This window comes from Salmo salar, chromosome ssa01 (genome assembly GCF_905237065.1).
Source record: "Salmo salar chromosome ssa01, Ssal_v3.1, whole genome shotgun sequence".
NCBI classification, from domain to species: domain Eukaryota; kingdom Metazoa; phylum Chordata; class Actinopteri; order Salmoniformes; family Salmonidae; genus Salmo; species Salmo salar.
This window is the reverse complement of record NC_059442.1, coordinates 156,688,823-156,706,397: the sequence shown is the minus strand read 5'-3', so window position 1 is coordinate 156,706,397 and position 17,575 is coordinate 156,688,823. Positions and strand designations below refer to the sequence as shown.

Below are 17,575 nucleotides of genomic sequence, written 5' to 3'. Positions count from 1 at the left end.
GGAATCACTGTACTGTTGGACATCTTTTCACTGTGACGCTCAGGGTTTGGGCCCTGAGAGATGGAGAGAGAGAATGAGTAGGAAACCCAGATACCCAGCTCACACTGCAGAGATGAAGGAGAGAGAGACAGAACCCCAGCTCACACTACAGACATGAAGGAGAGAGAGAGACAGAACCCCAGATCACACTACAGACATGAAGGAGAGAGAGAGACAGAACCCCAGCTCACACTACAGACATGAAGGAGAGAGAGAGACAGAACCCCAGCTCACACTACAGACATGAAGGAGAGAGAGAGACAGAACCCCAGCTCACACTACAGACATGAAGGAGAGAGAGAGACAGAACCCCAGCTCACACTACAGACATGAAGGAGAGAGAGAGACAGAACCCCAGCTCACACTGCAGAGATGAAGGAGAGAGAGACAGAACCCCAGCTCACACTGCAGACATGAAGGAGAGTGAGAGACAGAACCCCAGCTCACACTACAGAGATGAAGGAGAGTGAGAGACAGAACCCCAGATCACACTACAGACATGAAGGAGAGAGAGAGACAGAACCCCAGATCACACTACAGACATGAAGGAGAGAGAGAGACAGAACCCCAGATCACACTACAGACATGAAGGAGAGAGAGAGACAGAACCCCAGCTCACACTGCAGACATGAAGGAGAGAGAGAGACAGAACCCCAGCTCACACTACATACATGAAGGAGAGAGAGAGACAGAACCCCAGCTCACACTACAGACATGAAGGAGAGTGAGAGACAGAACCCCAGCTCACACTGCAGAGATGAAGGAGAGAGAGAGACAGAACCCCAGCTCACACTGCAGAGATGAAGGAGAGAGAGACAGAACCCCAGCTCACACTGCAGAGATGAAGGAGAGAGAGAGACAGAACCCCAGCTCACACTGCAGAGATGGAGTGACGGGTGCTAAACCAAAACTTCCACAGACACCCACACCTAAACCTGGTTCATGTTTCCTGGTCCTCCAGACCACAACCCAGTCTTAATGTGGTTCTAAGACATTTAGATAAAGTCCAGATATGAACTCCCTTTGCCTAAAAAAAATACACAGATCTTGAGACTAAATAAATAGTAATAGATACAATAAACATAGTCTGTATCCATACAGGAAACAAACCCTGGTCATAGACATAGCTCAAAACCACAATGTCCTCTAACATGAAGCTGCTTTACCGGAAGGCTGCTGGTTTTAGGTCAACTCATTCCATGATGTCATGATAAATTACCACTGAGCTATACAGTACATTCTATTGTTCACTCCAAGTCAGGAAACTACTTTTGATGAATCAGAATTTCCCACTCAAACCCACAGAACACAGAGCTCACATCATTAGTAGTGTCTTTAAAATGGTTTATTAGCAAAGCATTTATATTCCATTTATAAAGCTGGGGAACATAGACAGAATGGTATTCCAAGGCTCTGATTCAAGGGAGAGGATTTGTTAAAGGAAAACTCCACCCAAAAACTATCTCTTGGTATTTGTTTCATTAGTCCATTGTTAACATAGTCCCAAAATGTTTTGCTTGTCAGCAATCAAGTTCTCAAGATATATAACTTCAAAATACAGAAATCATCCCTGTATGATGCATTGTGCATCATATGATGCAAAATGACCAAATATCAACTATGAATCAACTTAATAACTATCTGTCAACAACACTTTGGTCGTCATGAGTTCCATTTTACAAGTACACATAGGCTAACCATGAATCACTCATATACACACACTTGAAATGTCTGTTAAACACATTGAATAACTTTTCCATAGTAAGTGAGTGTGAGAGTGTGTCCACAGTGGTGTGTGAAGTGATACTCCAAGTGGCACCTCAGAGGTTTCTACTCATCCTCAGTTTGACCTCGGAGTCGGTTTGTCCTATACTTCACCGCAGCCATGATGGTGCACAGGAGGAAGACCACTGCTTTAACAGTTTTCGGCAGGTAGACTAATGTTCGTTCCCATCTGTAGAAGAATAGCATTGCTTTGAGATAGTAATGAATGAAATCTTTGCATAATAACTATAGGATAGTGAAGCCTACCGCTGGGCTCCATGGTGTGTGTTGTTGACTGAGAGGAGGAAGAGGAGAGCTCTTGGGTAGTTGGTATTGGCATTGCTGTCAATGTTTAAGAAAAAACTTAGTATCAGTACTCCACAGACTAGGATCAAAGTGTGAATATAAAGCAAAACCTATATCAAAACGGGAAGTTTTCGCATTACTGATTCACAATATTGTGTGAAAAGAGATTGCGCATTACTTACTGATGGTGGTGGTAAACTGTGTTGTGGTTTGTACGGCAAAAATCTCTTGAATAGTTGGTATTGATGTAAAAACACTACCTCCCTCAACACCAGTCTCCTCTTGGTCAACAATAGGACTGTCTGAACAGAGAGGTTCACAACACAACAACTCAGGAGCAGAAAAACAACGTCCATTCAAGACTCTTAATTCAACAGACCACTAAGTTACATGATGTGTAAGTTTCATTGTCAAAATAGACTGACACAGAGTTGTATTTCAATTGTCAATCTTCTACAGTACTGATATTTATGCCATTCAGCATTTTATTTACATTTCTTGGGTCAGCTTGCTAGTTCCTAGTTATCAGAAAATGAAGCAATAATGTCAGTAATTGTCTAATGATGTCAGTGGCACTCATCAACAGGACTATCCATGGGATATTACTGGGTATTATTCATTGTGCTTTACTAAACACAGATACAAGCAGTGCAGGGATCTTCTTACCTGTAATGACTAGTTTGAACAATTCTAGCCATTCATCTGGTCCGTTCTTCTCCACTACACACCAGTAAATATCAGAATCACTTTGTTCTAGACTTTTCATAGTCACAGTGAAGGTTCTCAGATTGACGGCATCAGATATTGAGGTCTTACCACTGCTATTGGGATGGTCAGTGCGTACCACATAAGAGCATGTAATCAAGGAATGCCCTTTACACCAGTATTTGACATGGTTTATGTAATCCTGATGATAGATACATGGGATGGCGATGGAGTCTCCTGTCCACACAGACATCAACCTAATCCCGTCCGTTCCTGTAGACATAGAAACAGAAAACATTCAGACTGGAATTAGTAGAAATATCACATTTAGATTTTAAGATGCCTTGTGATTTTAGGGTTCATTTTCTTGTCAGTGCAGGAATGATGTACCTTTTTCCATGGTAACTGTAAGTGAACATTTCAAGGGCTATACCGTATATATACACTACCGGTCAAAAGTTTTAGAACACCTACTCATTCAAGGGTTTTTCTTTATTTTTAATATTATTTACATTGTAGAATAATAGTGAAGACATCAAAGCTATGAAATAACACACATGGAATCATGTAATAACCAAAAAAGTGTTAAACAAATCAAAATATATTTTATATTTGAGATTATTGAAATAGCCACCCTTTCCCTTGATGACAGCTTTGTACACTCTTGGCATTCTCTCAACCAGCTTCACCTGGAATGCTTTTCCAACAGTCTTGAAGGACTTCCCACATATGCTGAGCACTTCTTGGCTGCTTTTCCTTCACTCTTTAGTCCGACTCATCCCAAACCATCTCAATTGGGTTGAGGTCAGGGGATTGTGGAGGCCATCTGATGCAGCACTCCATCACTCTCCTTCTTGGTCAAATAGCCCTTACACAGCCTGGAGGTGTGTTGGGTCATTATCCTATTGAAAAACAAATTATAGTCCCACTAAGTCCAAACCAGATGGGATAGCGTATTGTTGCAGAATGCAGTAGTGCCTTGAATTCAAAATAAATCACAGACAGTGTCACCAGCAAAGCACCCCCACACCATAACACCTCCTCCTCCATGCTTTACGGTGGGAAATACACATGCGGAGATCATCCGTTCACCCACACCGCAACTCACAAAGACACAGCGGTTGGAACCAAAAATCTCAAATTTGGACTCCAGACCAAAGGACAAATTTACACCGGTCTAATGTCCATTGCTCGTGTTTCTTGGCCCAAGCAAGTCTCTTATTATTATTGGTGTCCTTTAGTAGTGGTTTCTTTACAGAAATTCGACCATGAAGGCCTTATTCACGCAGTCTCCTCTGAACAGTTGATGTTGAGATGCGTCTGTAAATTGAACTCTGTGAAGCGTTTATTTGGGTTGCAATTTCTGAGGCTGGTAACTCTAATGAACTAATCCTCTGCAGCAGAGGTAACTCTGGGTCATCCATTCCTGTGGTGGTCCTCATGAGAACCAGTTTGATCGTAGCGCTTGATGATTTTTGCGACTACACTTGAAGAAACTTTCAAAGTTATTTTAAGAAGGCACACCTGTTAATTGAAATGCATTCCAGGTGACTATCTCATGAAGCTGGTTGAGAGAATGCCAATAATGTGCAAAGCTGTCATCAAGGCAAAGTGTCGCTACTTTGAAGAATCTCAAATTTAAAATATATATATTTTTGGTTACCACGTGATTTTTTGGTTACTATATGATTCCATAGTTTTGATGTCTTCACTATTATTCTACAATGTAGAAAATAGTACAAATATAGAAAAACTCTTGAATGAGTAGGTGTTCTAAAACTTTTGACCAGTAGTGTATTTAAAAATAAATCAGGTTTGATCAAGACATATTCACATCCAAAATATAGATACAACTTCCTTGTATGAAACCAACAGAAGCCACCTGCTCCTCCTGTCTTCAATGTCAGCATGTTCCTAAGTTCATGGAGCACAATCACTTCAGAGAAACATGGTGCCCTTACCTGAGAGTCTGAAGAAGATGAGGAGGAGGAGGGAGAAGGAGAGACGAGAAACCATGTGTGAGCTTGTGTCTGTGTGTTATATAGTACCTGTGCACAAATGTGTGTGTGAAGGACCAAGGCACCAAAGACAATGACTTTACTTAAACATCACTGTCCGTAACTCTCTTCCTGGTTCTGTTTGTGCGCACCTGCCCCCATCTGTGGCAGGAAGTAATATCTTATCTGGGCTAGTTGTAACCCAAGGCGTCCAGTCACCTCAATTTCATTCTTTATTTACGTAGAGTTAATTTGTTTCTTTATCCAATACATTTACACTCCGGGAACAGAGCACCTAGCTACAAAGGACGCCTCAAAACGTCAGACATTTCTGTTCTAGTCCTTTACACAGCACATGTCTATGGGTAAGATAGCAACAATAACATAGTGTGTGTGTGTGTGTGTGTGTGTTCTACCTTTTGATCAGTGGTTCTACAGCCAGCCTTTAACAGTCTCTCCTGCCTGTTCTGCAGGCTGTAGAAGGACCGTAGGTGGGGGTCGTGAAGGCTGTTGTGAGCCCCATCCAACAACTGCATGTTGAGGTCTGACAGGACAAAGTTGAGGCTGTCCTGGAAGAGCTGAGGAATAGATGATTTTTTTGTTTTTAAAGTGACAAGCTAAATGTGTTGAAGTACAGTAGCCTTTACCACTTTCATGGATAGTTATGTCAATAATATTTTCTTCAGCAATCAGTCCCTGATTTTTTGAAGACAGAACTTGTGATAATAAATGGTATATAACATAGCAAGTCAGATCCTCTCTGGTTACCTAAATGGTATATCTTCTAGGTATAACATAACAAGTCAGATCCTCTCCGGTTACCTAAATGGTATATCTTCTAGGTATAACATAACAAGTCAGATCCTCTCCGGTTACCTAAATGGTATATCTTCTAGGTATAACATAACAAGTCAGATCCTCTCTGGTTACCTAAATGCTATATCTTCTAGGTATAACATAACAAGTCAGATCCTCTCTGGTTACCTAAATGCTATATCTTCTAGGTATAACATAACAAGTCAGATCCTCTCTGGTTACCTAAATGCTATATCTTCTAGGTATAACATAACAAGTCAGATCCTCTCTGGTTACCTAAATGCTATATCTTCTAGGTATAACATAACAAGTCAGATCCTCTCTGGTTACCTAAATGGTATATCTTCTAGGTATAACATAACAAGTCAGATCCTCTCCGGTTACCTTCTCTCCAAGGCTTGTTCTGTGGTACTGGAGAGCAGGCCTGCTCTGAATAGGGGCATTGTGCATGTCATCGTTATCCGTTATCCATCGTTATCCCTAACTCAGGGGCCCCCAACTTTTTCACTCAGGCACCCCTTCCAGCATTGGGACCCCCCCCCCCCCACCCCCCACCCCTGTGCACACCATGTCTATATCTATGGGCAGTGGTGGAAAAAGTACCCAATTGTCATACTTGAGTAAAAGTAAAGATGCGTTAATAGAAAATGACTCAAGTTAAAGTGAAAGTCACCCAGTAAAATACTACTTGAGTAAAAGTCTAAAAGTATTTGGTTTTAAATATACTTGACTATCAAAAGTAAATGTAATTGCTAAAATATATATAAAAGTATAAAATATAAAAGTAAAAGTATAAATCAATTCAAATTCCTTATATTAAGCAAACTAGACAGCACAATGTTCTTGTTATTTTAATTTACTGATAGCCAGATGCACACTCCAACACTCAGACATAATTTACAAACAATGCATTTGTGTTTAGTGAGTCCTCCAGATCAGAGGCAGTAGATGACCAGGGATGTTCTCTTGATAAGTGTGTGAATTTGACAATTTTCCTGTCCTGATAAGCATTCAAAATGTAACGAGTACTTTTAAATTTGAGAGAAAATGTATGGAGAAAAAGTACATTATTTTCTTTAGGAATGTTGTGAAGTAAAAGTTGTAAAAGAAATACATAGTAAAGTACAGATACAAAAAAAAACTAGACTAAAACTAAAACAAGACAATGGTGCCTTCTGCTTTGCTTAATGTAAGGAATTTGAAATGATTTATACTTTTACGTTTGATACTTAAGTATATTTTATCAATTACATTTACTTTTGATATTTAAGTATATTTAAAACCAAATACTTTTAGACTTTTACTCAAGTAGTATTTTACTGGGTGACTTTCACTTTTACTTGAGTCACTTTTGATTATTAAGGTATCTTTACTTTTACTAAAGTATGACAATTGGGTACTTTTTCCACCACTGCAACTACTTTGCAGTGAATAGTCTGTGTACATGCAGTACTTTATCTAAACACAAGATGGTGAAACACACCACGGTTCTTTTATGGAGCTTCAATAAATAGGCATATTTTCATCCTGCAATGCAATCTAGATATCAACAAATCCACAACTGAATGTAATTGTGTTCAACTCACACACACTAAGTTATATAACTCTGATAAAACCATCATTGAAAAACCTGCGATTCTTCTTCAAATATGCTTTACATGGTGGCTGTCCTGGTCCTTACAGGGATACTTTGGGATTTCTACTTCCCAGAGTCAGATGAAGTCATGGATACCATTTTTAGGTCTCTGCGTGCAGTTTGAAGGAAGTTGCTAACTAGTGTTAGCGCCATGACTGACTTCCAGCCATTGCACTAACGCTAGTTCGCATTGGCTCGTGAAACTACACTACATGGCCAAAAGTATGTGGAAACCTACTCGTTGAACATCTCATTCCGAAATCATGGCCATTAATATGAAGTTGGTCCCCCCTTTACTGCTATGACAGCCTCCACTTTTCTGGGAAGGCTTTCCACTAGATGTTGGAACATTGCTGTAGTGACTTGCTTCCATTCAGACACAAGAGCATTACTGAGGTCGGGCACTGATGTTGGGCGATTAGGCCCGGCTCACAGTCGGCGTTCCAATTCATCCCAAAGTTGTTCGATGGGGTTCAGGTCAGGGCTCTGTCCAGGCCAGTCAAGTTCTTCCACACTGATCTCGACAAACCATTTCTATATGGACCTCACTTTGTGCACGGGGGCATTGTCATGCTGAAACAGGAAAGGACCTTCCCAAACTGTTGCTACAAAGTTGGAAGCACAGAATCGTCTAGAATGTCATTGTATGCTATAGCTTTAAGATTTCCCTTCACTGGGCCTCCCGAGTGGCACAGCTGTCTAAGGCACTGCACTATTGTGTCCTGCATCGCAGTGCTTGCGGTGTCACTACAGACCTGGGTTTGATCCCGGGCTGTGTCGCAGTCGATCGGGATACCCATGAGGCGGTGCACAATTGGCCCAGCGTCGTCTGGGTTAGGGAAGGGTTTGGTTGTCTGGGATGTCCTTGTCTCATTGCGCTCTAGCATGCACTTTGACACGGTCGCCAGTTGTACGGTGTTTCCTCTGACACATTGGTACGGCTGGCATCCGGGTTAAGCGAGCATTGTGTCAAGAAGCAGTGCGGCTTGGCAGGGTCGTGTTTCAGAGGACGCATGGCTCTCAACCTTCACCTCTCCTGAGTCCATACGGGAGTTGCAGCAATGGAACAAGACTGCATCTACCAATTGGATATCATGAAAAAGGGGGGATTTTTTAAATTTTTTAAATACAATAGATTTCCCTTCACTGGAACTAAGGGGCCAAGCCCGAACCATGGGGCAGGTAGCGTTCTCCTGGTATCCGCCAAAGCGCGATTCGTCCATCGGACTGCCAGATGGTGAAGCGTGATCCATCACTCCAGAGAACACGTTTCCACTGCTCCAGAGTCCAATGGTGGCGAGCTTTACATCACTCCAGCCAATGCTTGGCATTGCACATGGTGATCTTAGGCTTGTGTGCGGCTGCTTGGCCATGGAAACCCATTTCATTAAGGTCCCAACGAACAGCTCTTATGCTGACCTTGCTACCAGAAGAAGTTTGGGACTACGATTGGAACCGCTCTACGTGCTTCAGCACTCTGCGGTCCCATTCTGTGAGCTTCTGAGGCCTACCACTTTGCTCCTAGATATTTCTACTTCACAATAACAGCACTTACAGTTGACCGGGGCACTTCTAGCAGGGCAGAAAATTTGACACAAACTGACTTGTTGGAAAGGTTGCATCCTATGACAGTGCCATGTTGAAAGTCACTGAGCTCTTCAGTAAGGCCATTCTACTGCCAATGTTTGTCTATGGAGATTGCATGGCGGTGTGCTCGAATTTATACAGCTGTCAGCAACAGGTGTGTCTGAAATAGCCGAATCCACCACTTTGAAGGGGTGTCCACATACTTTTGGTGATATCGTGTACCTCTAACTTCCTTCGTACTGGACACAGACATAGAAATGGTATCCACAAGTTCATCTGACTGTTAAAGGGCATCATTGTAAGTCACTTGTCCATTTAGTGGACAAGTGACTTACAGGAGCAATTAGGGTTAAGTGCCTTGCTCAAGGGCACATCGACAGATTATTCACCTAGTTAGCTCGGGATTCGAATTAGCAACCTTTCAGTTACTGGCCTAACCTCTTAACCGCTAGGCTACCTACCATGTAGTTGTGTTTTGGTCTAAACTATTGTACCCTTCATCATCTATAGCAGCCTTTATTGAATATTATTATACTAAATGTTTTATTGGTCAGTATCATTAGTGAAAAGCTCCTTTCTGTAATATAATCTAATAATCGAATTAGTTGCTATCAAAACAATGTTTCGTAAACATAATAAAGTAATAACATAGGTATGCTACATTATTGAGGAAAAATGTGTGTTATCTTAAATTTGCCTGGTAAGTAATGTGTTGCTGTGAACCTGTTAATGGTCAAATATGGTCCGGGTTTAGTGATGATTTTTACATCATTTTACATCCTACTGTTGCTGTATCGTGTTCAATAGGCGAGGAACATGGCGGATAGTATGGGCGCCCTGTAGTCGCGTGAGGAGAGGAGAGGAGGGGTGACGCTCGAGAGATAGAAAGTGAAACGAGAAGGAAGAAGGTGAATGATTCTTATTGTGGGATTTCTTTTCCTCCGGTGTGTACTGTTGTTAGAAGATGTAAGGCATTGTGTAGATAACTCTAATTAATGTAGCATCAAGCATAAACTCGAGAATAAACAGAAAGAAATTCAAGCGAATCAGAGAAATAGATGCGCTTTAATGTGGATTATTCGCTCTCGTATTATTGCAGAGAGAATTGTCGCCCACCGTTAAAATGTGGATATTTTCTCTATGTTCATATAGCTATGTTTATGCTCAGCAAGACAATTGTGTGTTTGTTATCTGATGGCAATTTCACCAGCATATGCACGCAACAACAAAAAATATGTTTTCTGATTAACGAAATATATTCACTCATAGGCTACGTGAGTGGGCTACGTTTTTGGCAATTACATATCGAGTATTAAATATTGTTAACAAAGTAACGTTGTGCAGATAAACAGATCTCATAAGGGCTTGAGAAGCATTTAACGTCTTAGGAACCATTAACAGAGCTGATAAACCAATCTTATCATATGCGCATGCTGCTGTGATATTGACGGTCTGGAACGCAACCAACAAAAATGTATTATTTTTCTACCAGAAGCACACGCTCCAGATGGCGTTCATGTCCCGGTTCTCCCGGTCCCGGAGCAGCTCGAGATCTCCCAACAGGAAAGATTCGGAGCGCGGGTCCCCGGTACTAACAGTGTCTGAGCTGGAACGGCTCCTCTACACCGGGAAAACAGCGTGTAACCATGCCGACGAGGTCTGGCCCAGGCTCTACATTGGAGACCAGTGAGTAACCTAGGCTGCAAAACATTGGGCTTTTTCCTAAGTCTAACATGATATACAAACATTTTGTTAGACATAAGAGATAGGCCTGTATCTGAATTTCAGCTAATTGTGTGATTGTTTGCTTGATTAATTGATCAATTTACTGATTGCCCTCCCCAACCCAACTGTACTGCAGAGACATTGCATCAGACCGGCGTGAGCTGGCACGGCTTGGCATCACCCACATCCTGAACTGTGCCCAGAGTAAGTGGCGCGGCGGGGCGGAGTATTACGCTGGCATGGACATCACCTACCAGGGCATCGAGGCCCACGACACACCCTCCTTCGACATGAGTGTCAACTTCTACCCCGCTGCAGAGTTCATACACAGAGCCCTCAGCAGCGGTGGTGAGTCAATTTGTCTTCCTCTCTTTCTCACACACACACTCAACACACTCAGCAAAACCGAGGCTTGAGTCAGAACAATCTATTCACCTGCAACAATTCAAGCATGGCCCCCCTCGCATGCAGTAGTTCACGCAGACACACACAAAAACACGCACACATACACACCTTCACATCTGCACACACATACACCTTAACAGGTACTAAGGTGCACACCATCTACAAACGTTCATCCCACACCTGTTAATCTGTTCAGATGTTCCTGTGTGTGTACTATTACCCTGGAGGTCAACACGTCCTCATCTCTCTCTCTCTCCTTCTCTCTCTCTCTTCTTTCTCTTTCTGTCCCTCCCTCTCTCTCCCTTCTTCCTTCCCTCTTTCTCTCTCCCTCCTACCCTTCTTCTCTCTCCTTACCCATCCCCCTTCCCTCCCTCCCTCCCTCCCTCCCTCCCTCCCTCCCTCCCTCCCTCCCTCCCTCCCTCCCTCCCTCCCTCCCTCCCTCCCCTCTAGGTAAGGTGCTGGTGCACTGTGCGGTGGGTGTGAGTCGTTCGGCCACGCTGGTCCTGGCCTACCTGATGATCCGTCAGAACCTGACCCTGGTGGAGGCCATCAAGGCAGTGAAGGACCACCGTGGCGTAATCCCCAACCGGGGCTTCCTACGCCAGCTCAACGGCCTGGACGGCATCCTCCGGGACAGTCGCAAGGCTCTACACTCCCCAACCTCTCCAACCTCTCTTTAGAGCTAACAGGCTAACACCGCTAAAGACACTACTTTAGAGTTGTAACAATGCTAACCCATCTACAAAACCTTGGTTAACCAGGGTAAACAATTTTTTAAACCAGAAAAATACATCAGCAACGGGTGTGTCATTGTCTTTCCCATGTCTTGATCTCGTCATGAAAAAGGCGTCTTTACCTGGTTGAAACAGAGACCAATTGGTCGGAATCTGGTTTTATGACATCTTCACAACCAGAAAAACAGTTTACAACCAGAAATGGATGTAATTCAAACGTCATGCGGAATGTTTTTCCTGCTGTGTGGTCGTGTGACAATAGTTGTCTGTTTCCCTTTTTATCTATGGATAAAAGCGCCTGCAAAAAAAATTCTAAATTGCAGTTAGTTTCTAACCCTGGGTCTTGACTAACAGTCCTAGGTATTGTGGTCAGTTATACAGTACTAACTATATGGTAGAATTAAGTATCAATTGAATATAAATCATGCCTTATATAGAAGTAACTTCAGCCTATACAGTGCAGTAGAGACATGGAGACATTTTGATGACATGTACAATCATATCATCCCCAAATGGCCATTCCAAGACATTTAAATGTTTCCCCTTAAACCACTCGAGTGTTGCTTTAGCAGTATGCTTAGGATCATTGTCCTGCTGGAAGGTGAACCTCCGTCACAGTCTTAAATCTCTGGAAGACTGAAACAGGTTTCCCTGTTTTGAGCACCATCCATTACGCACTCAAGCCACCATCAGTACGCACACCTGCCTTCCCCCCGACATGCGCATCAGCGATCATTGGACTCACGTGGACTCAATTACTTGTGTCATTACCTTCCCTATATATGTCTGTTCCCAAGCTCTGTTCCCTGCTTCGGGATGAATTGTCTCAGAATGATTGATTATCTAATGCTGACATTTACTCCAACTGAAAATATTCCTGTTTGTTGATTATGAATACCTCAAGTAGCCTCTATGTGTGTGACACATACTTTATGTCTGGTCTCCACATACCATTTCATTTGATCTCTAAACAGTGCCAGGATGTTAGAGTTGCACCTACAGTATTACTATGGTATTACTGTGTTATTACTACAGGAGTACTATAGTATTACTATGTTATTACTAGGGTTGCACATTTTGGGGAATATTCAGAGGTGGAAACTTTCCGTGGGATTTAACAGGAATATATGGGAATATATGGGAATTAATGGAAATATATGCAAATTAATATTAATACCATTTAAATGTAGATGTTTTTTGCATTGGATATATTTACCATATCATATGGAAACAGAAACATAAACCTTTTACCTTATCATAAGTAGACATAATTGGAAATTATTAAATCCTTCCAATAGAAATGAAAAAGAAAACAATTTAGTTATGAATTGAACTTGAATTAAATGAGTTGACTCTTCACATGGGATGATTTCACGGAACAACAAAAAAAAGGGAATATTGAATGATCCCCAATGATCCATCACATCTCCCAAAAACGTTTTCAACATACCTCTGGAAAATGATAGTCTAGAAACTAAAGCTTTGGTTGTCTTCCTCTCAGGCTTCCATGTCTTCTCCCTGGACCTCCTCAATGTCCACCTCTTGAACATCAGACTCTGAGGCCTCATCTTCACTGTCACTTTCCAACCTTGTTCAGGATGGCTCAATGTTTGGCTCAAAAAGCCTCAAAGTTGCCCGGATAGCCACCAATTTTTTTACCCTTGTATTGGTCAGCCTGTTGCGTGCTTTGGTGTGTGTGTTTCCAAATAAGGACCAGTTGCACTCTGAGACGGCTGATGTTGGTGGGATTTGGGGGATGATGGAGGCAACAGGGGAAAGAGCCTCAGATCCACAAAGTCCCTTCCACCAGGTGGCTGATGAGATATGTTGGCACGACTGCCATATTGCATCTCCATCCCAAAGCCCTTGCTTGGAAGTGTACTTCGCCAGACTGCCAAGAACCTTGCCCTCATCCAGGCCAAGGTGGCGAGACATGGTAGTGATGACACCAAAGGCCTTGTTGAACTCTGCACCAGACAGGATGCCCTTGTCAGCATACTTGGAGTCCAACGTGTACGCTGCGGCGTCTATGGGCTTCAGGCAGAGGTCTTCACACTTTTTGATGTATTTCACAACTGCAGTTTCCTCTGCTTGGAGCAGTGAAGTGGGCAGGCAGTACGGATTTCTTCTCTTACATCTCGAAGCAGAGTCTGAACATCAGACAGGATGGCATTGTCTCCCTCAATCCGTGCAATAGCTACTGCTATAGGTTTCAGGAGTTTCAGGCTGCTTACCACTCTCTCCCAAAATACATCATCCAGGAGGATCCTCCTGATGGGGCTGTCCATATCGGCAGACTGTGGTATGGCCATTTCTTGGAAAGACTCCTTCCCTTCCAGGAGACTGTCAAACATAATGACAACACCACCCCAACGGGTGTTGCTGGGCAGCTTCAATGTGGTGCTCTTATTCTTCTCACTTTGCTTGGTGAGGTAGATTTCTGCTATAACTTGACGACCCTTCACATACCTAACCATTTTCTTGGCTCTCTAGAGTGTATCCATTGTTTTCAGTGCCATGGCGACCTTGAGGAGCAGATTCAATACATGAGCAGCACAGCCAATGGGTGTGATGTGAGGGTAGGACTCCTCTACTTTAGACCAAGCAGCCTTCATGTTCACAGCATTGTCTGTCACCAGTGCAAATACCTTCTGTGGTCCAAGGTCATTGATGACTACCTTCAGCTCATCTGCAATGTAGAGACCGGTGTGTCTGTTGTCCTTTGTGTCTGTGCTCTTGTAGAATACTGGTTGAGGGGTGGAGATGATGTAGTTAATTATTCCTTGCCCACGAACATTCGACCACCCATCAGAGATGATTGCAATACAGTCTGCTTTCTCTATGATTAGCTTGACCTTCACTTGAACTTTGTTGAACTCTGCATCCAGCAAATTAGTAGATAAAGCATGTCTGGTTGGAAGGGTGTATGCTGGGCGAAGAACATTCAGAAATCTCTTCCAATGCACATTGCCTGTGAGCATCAGAAGTGAACCAGTTGCATACTCAGCTTGAGCAAGACATTCATCAGCATTTCACTGACTACGTTTCTCCATTGAGTCCAAAAAAACTTCTGATTCCAGGAGGACCATGAGCTGTTGCTATCGATAAGGTGTCCGATTCATCATTTTCACCTTGAATAGAAGTAGAGGTACTTTTGTCAGAGGTTGCTTGTTGTGAGCGCTGAGGGAACTTTATGCACTTGGCCAGATGATTCTGCATCTTTGTTGCATTCTTCACATATGATTTGGCACAGTATTTGCAAATGTACACAGCTTTTCCTTCTACATTAGCTGCAGTGAAATGTCTCCACACATCAGATAGTGCCTGTGTCATTTTCCTGTTAATATTAGAAAAAAATTAATTCCATGTACAGATAAATAGTTAAGCAGTTAGTTTAAACAACTCCTTTGTAAGATAAATGTTTTAACATGAAACATGTATGGAAACAGGTGAATTAACAAACCTCAAGCAAGCTAAAACCCACATGGTAGCAAAAACTAACTAGCAGAAATTGTTAACAAGTTAGAAATGATTTAATCACACTTTGCTGTAGGCTACTATTTACTAGTTAACAAAAAATCATGTATGTCATATAAAATATATTCACCCTACCCAGTATTGTAATCAAAACTTACCATAAAGCATGTAGTCCTTGGCTCTGACAGTCTAGTAGTGTAGGCTGAATAGCATCTCATTAGTGTGCAAGATCTTGAGAATCAGCTGTACATGTGATGGAAGAATGCACTGTGCATGCAGAGGGTTGCAATTTCATTGAATTGCGGATAGTTTAACCAAAATATGCCATGAGACCTAGAATTGCCTTATGTGTATCCCACAAAAAAAGGTTCACTGTTTTAAGCTAACTTTTTTGATGAATTTAAGCAAAATTCCCCAAATTCCTTAACTTCCCATGGAAGAATTCTGGAAAGTTTCCGACCCATTGCAACCCTAGTTATTACTTCAGGTGTACTATAGTATTACTATAGTTTTACTATGTTATTACTACAGGTTTACTACACTATAGTATTACTATGTTATTACTACAGGTGTCCTACATTATTAGGTGTGAGAAGTTAGCTAATGTAGCAAACTGTAGATAGATGTACAGTATGTAAGAGTTGGACTTGTGGATGTGATCGTGCTCAGTCAGTGAAGTGTTGAAGTGATCTGTTGACTCGTATGTCTTTTGTGTACAGCAGAACATTTGGGGTTTTGCACACACAGAATTATCATTATTTGGCTGTTAATGGGGGCCTTGAGGACAAAAATGGGCCGATTCTGGTCCCAGTCCGCCCCTTGTGTGCAGAGGTTTGTTTACAGGCCTCTGTAATGTAACTGGGATCGTTAGCTGTGATCTTGTCATTCTGTCCCTATGTAATGTGTATCTGTAGGGTTCGGTGAGGTTATTGATCCTGTATGTGTGTCTGTTTCTACTCTACTCTTCTACCTTTCCATTTCGTATAGAGACCCTTTCTATAGGAATTCTTGAATATTTTTTTTTAGTTTGTTATTTCTGTGTCACCGGTCTGTGAAATTGTATATAAAGAACAAAATGAGCAGAGAGGTTGTCGCTTTAAGTGTAGTTCAATAACCTGACAGTTTAACCTGTGTAATAGTTCAATAACCTGACAGTTTAACCTGTGTAATAGTTCAATAACCTGACAGTTTAATAACTGACAGTTTAACCTGTGTAACAGTTCAATAACCTGACAGTTTAACCTGTGTAACAGTTCAATAACCTGACAGTTTAACCTGTGTAACAGTTCAATACCCTGACAGTTTAACCTGTGTAACAGTTCAATAACCTGACAGTTTAACCTGTGTAATAGTTCAATAACCTGACAGTTTAACCTGTGTAACAGTTCAATAACCTGACAGTTTAATAGCTGACAGTTTAACCTGTGTAACAGTTCAATAACCTGACACTTTAACCTGTGTAACAGTTCAATAACCTGACAGTTTAACCTGTGTAACAGTTCAATAACCTGACAGTTTAACCTGTGTAACAGTTCAATAACCTGACAGTTTAACCTGTGTAACAGTTCAATAACCTGACAGTTTAATACCTGACAGTTTAACCTGTGTAACAGTTCAATAACCTGACAGTTTAACCTGTGTAACAGTTCAATAACCTGACAGTTTAATCTGTGTAACAGTTTAAAGTATAGTTTATTATCACCTACAGTTTTTTAAATATTTCTGTATTGTTCAATTATGTACTTCTCTCAGCCGTCTGTCATTTTGTGTGGCCATGTCTACTGTCATAGATACAGTGCATTCGGAAAGTATTCAGACCCCTTGACTTTTTCCACATTTTGTTACGTTACAGCCTTATTCTAAAAGTGATTAAATAGTTTTTTTCCCCTCATCAATCTACACACAATACCCCATAATGACAAAGCAAACGGTTATTTTTTTAAATGTTTGCTAATTTATAAAAATATAAAAATGGAAATATCACATTAACATAAGTATTCAGACCCCTTAGTACTTTGTTTTAGCACCTTTGGCATAAGGTGGAAGGAATTGTCCGTAGAGCTCCGAGAAAGTATTGTGTCGAGGCACAGATCTGGGGAAGGGTACCAAAACATTTCTGCAGCATGGAAAGTCCCCAAAAACATAGTGGCCTCCATCATTCTTAAATGGAAGAAATTTGGAACCACCAAAACGCTTCCTAGAGCTGGCCACCCGGCCAAACTGAGCAATCGGGGGAGAAAGGCCCTGGTCAGGGAGGTGACCAAGAACCCGACGGTCACTCTGACAGAGCTCCAGAGTTCCTCTGTGGAGATGGGAGAACATTCCAGAAGGAAAACCATCTCTGCAGCACTCCACCAATCAGGCCTTTATGGTAGAGTGGCCAG

General features: G+C 41.9%; 2 protein-coding genes across 5 annotated transcripts; one reads left to right on the top strand and one right to left on the bottom strand.

The window, feature by feature from the left end:
• Window positions 1-1,366: 1,366 nt before the first annotated feature.
• On the bottom strand, window positions 1,367-4,963 carry LOC106569125 (CMRF35-like molecule 7). Its single transcript, XM_014140127.2, has 5 exons — window positions 4,776-4,963; window positions 2,776-3,087; window positions 2,292-2,411; window positions 2,071-2,145; window positions 1,367-1,993 (listed from the first exon to the last, which is right to left on the bottom strand). The coding sequence occupies exons 1-5, from the start codon at window positions 4,828-4,830 to the stop codon at window positions 1,977-1,979; spliced, it is 579 nt and encodes a 192-aa protein (XP_013995602.1). The 5' UTR covers window positions 4,831-4,963; the 3' UTR covers window positions 1,367-1,976.
• Window positions 4,964-9,634: 4,671 nt separating this feature from the next.
• On the top strand, window positions 9,635-12,586 carry LOC106569205 (dual specificity phosphatase 26). 4 transcript variants are annotated; one of them, XM_014140328.2, is made up of 4 exons: window positions 9,635-9,758; window positions 10,343-10,536; window positions 10,712-10,923; window positions 11,431-12,586. In XM_014140328.2, the coding sequence occupies exons 2-4, from the start codon at window positions 10,358-10,360 to the stop codon at window positions 11,658-11,660; spliced, it is 621 nt and encodes a 206-aa protein (XP_013995803.1). In that variant the 5' UTR covers window positions 9,635-9,758; window positions 10,343-10,357; the 3' UTR covers window positions 11,661-12,586. The 4 variants fall into 4 exon arrangements, with proteins under 4 accessions (XP_013995803.1, XP_013995830.1, XP_013995822.1 ...); XM_014140355.2 differs by having other exon boundaries at window positions 9,638-9,758; window positions 10,346-10,536; XM_014140347.2 differs by having other exon boundaries at window positions 9,744-9,794.
• The last annotated feature ends 4,989 nt before the right edge of the window (window positions 12,587-17,575 follow it).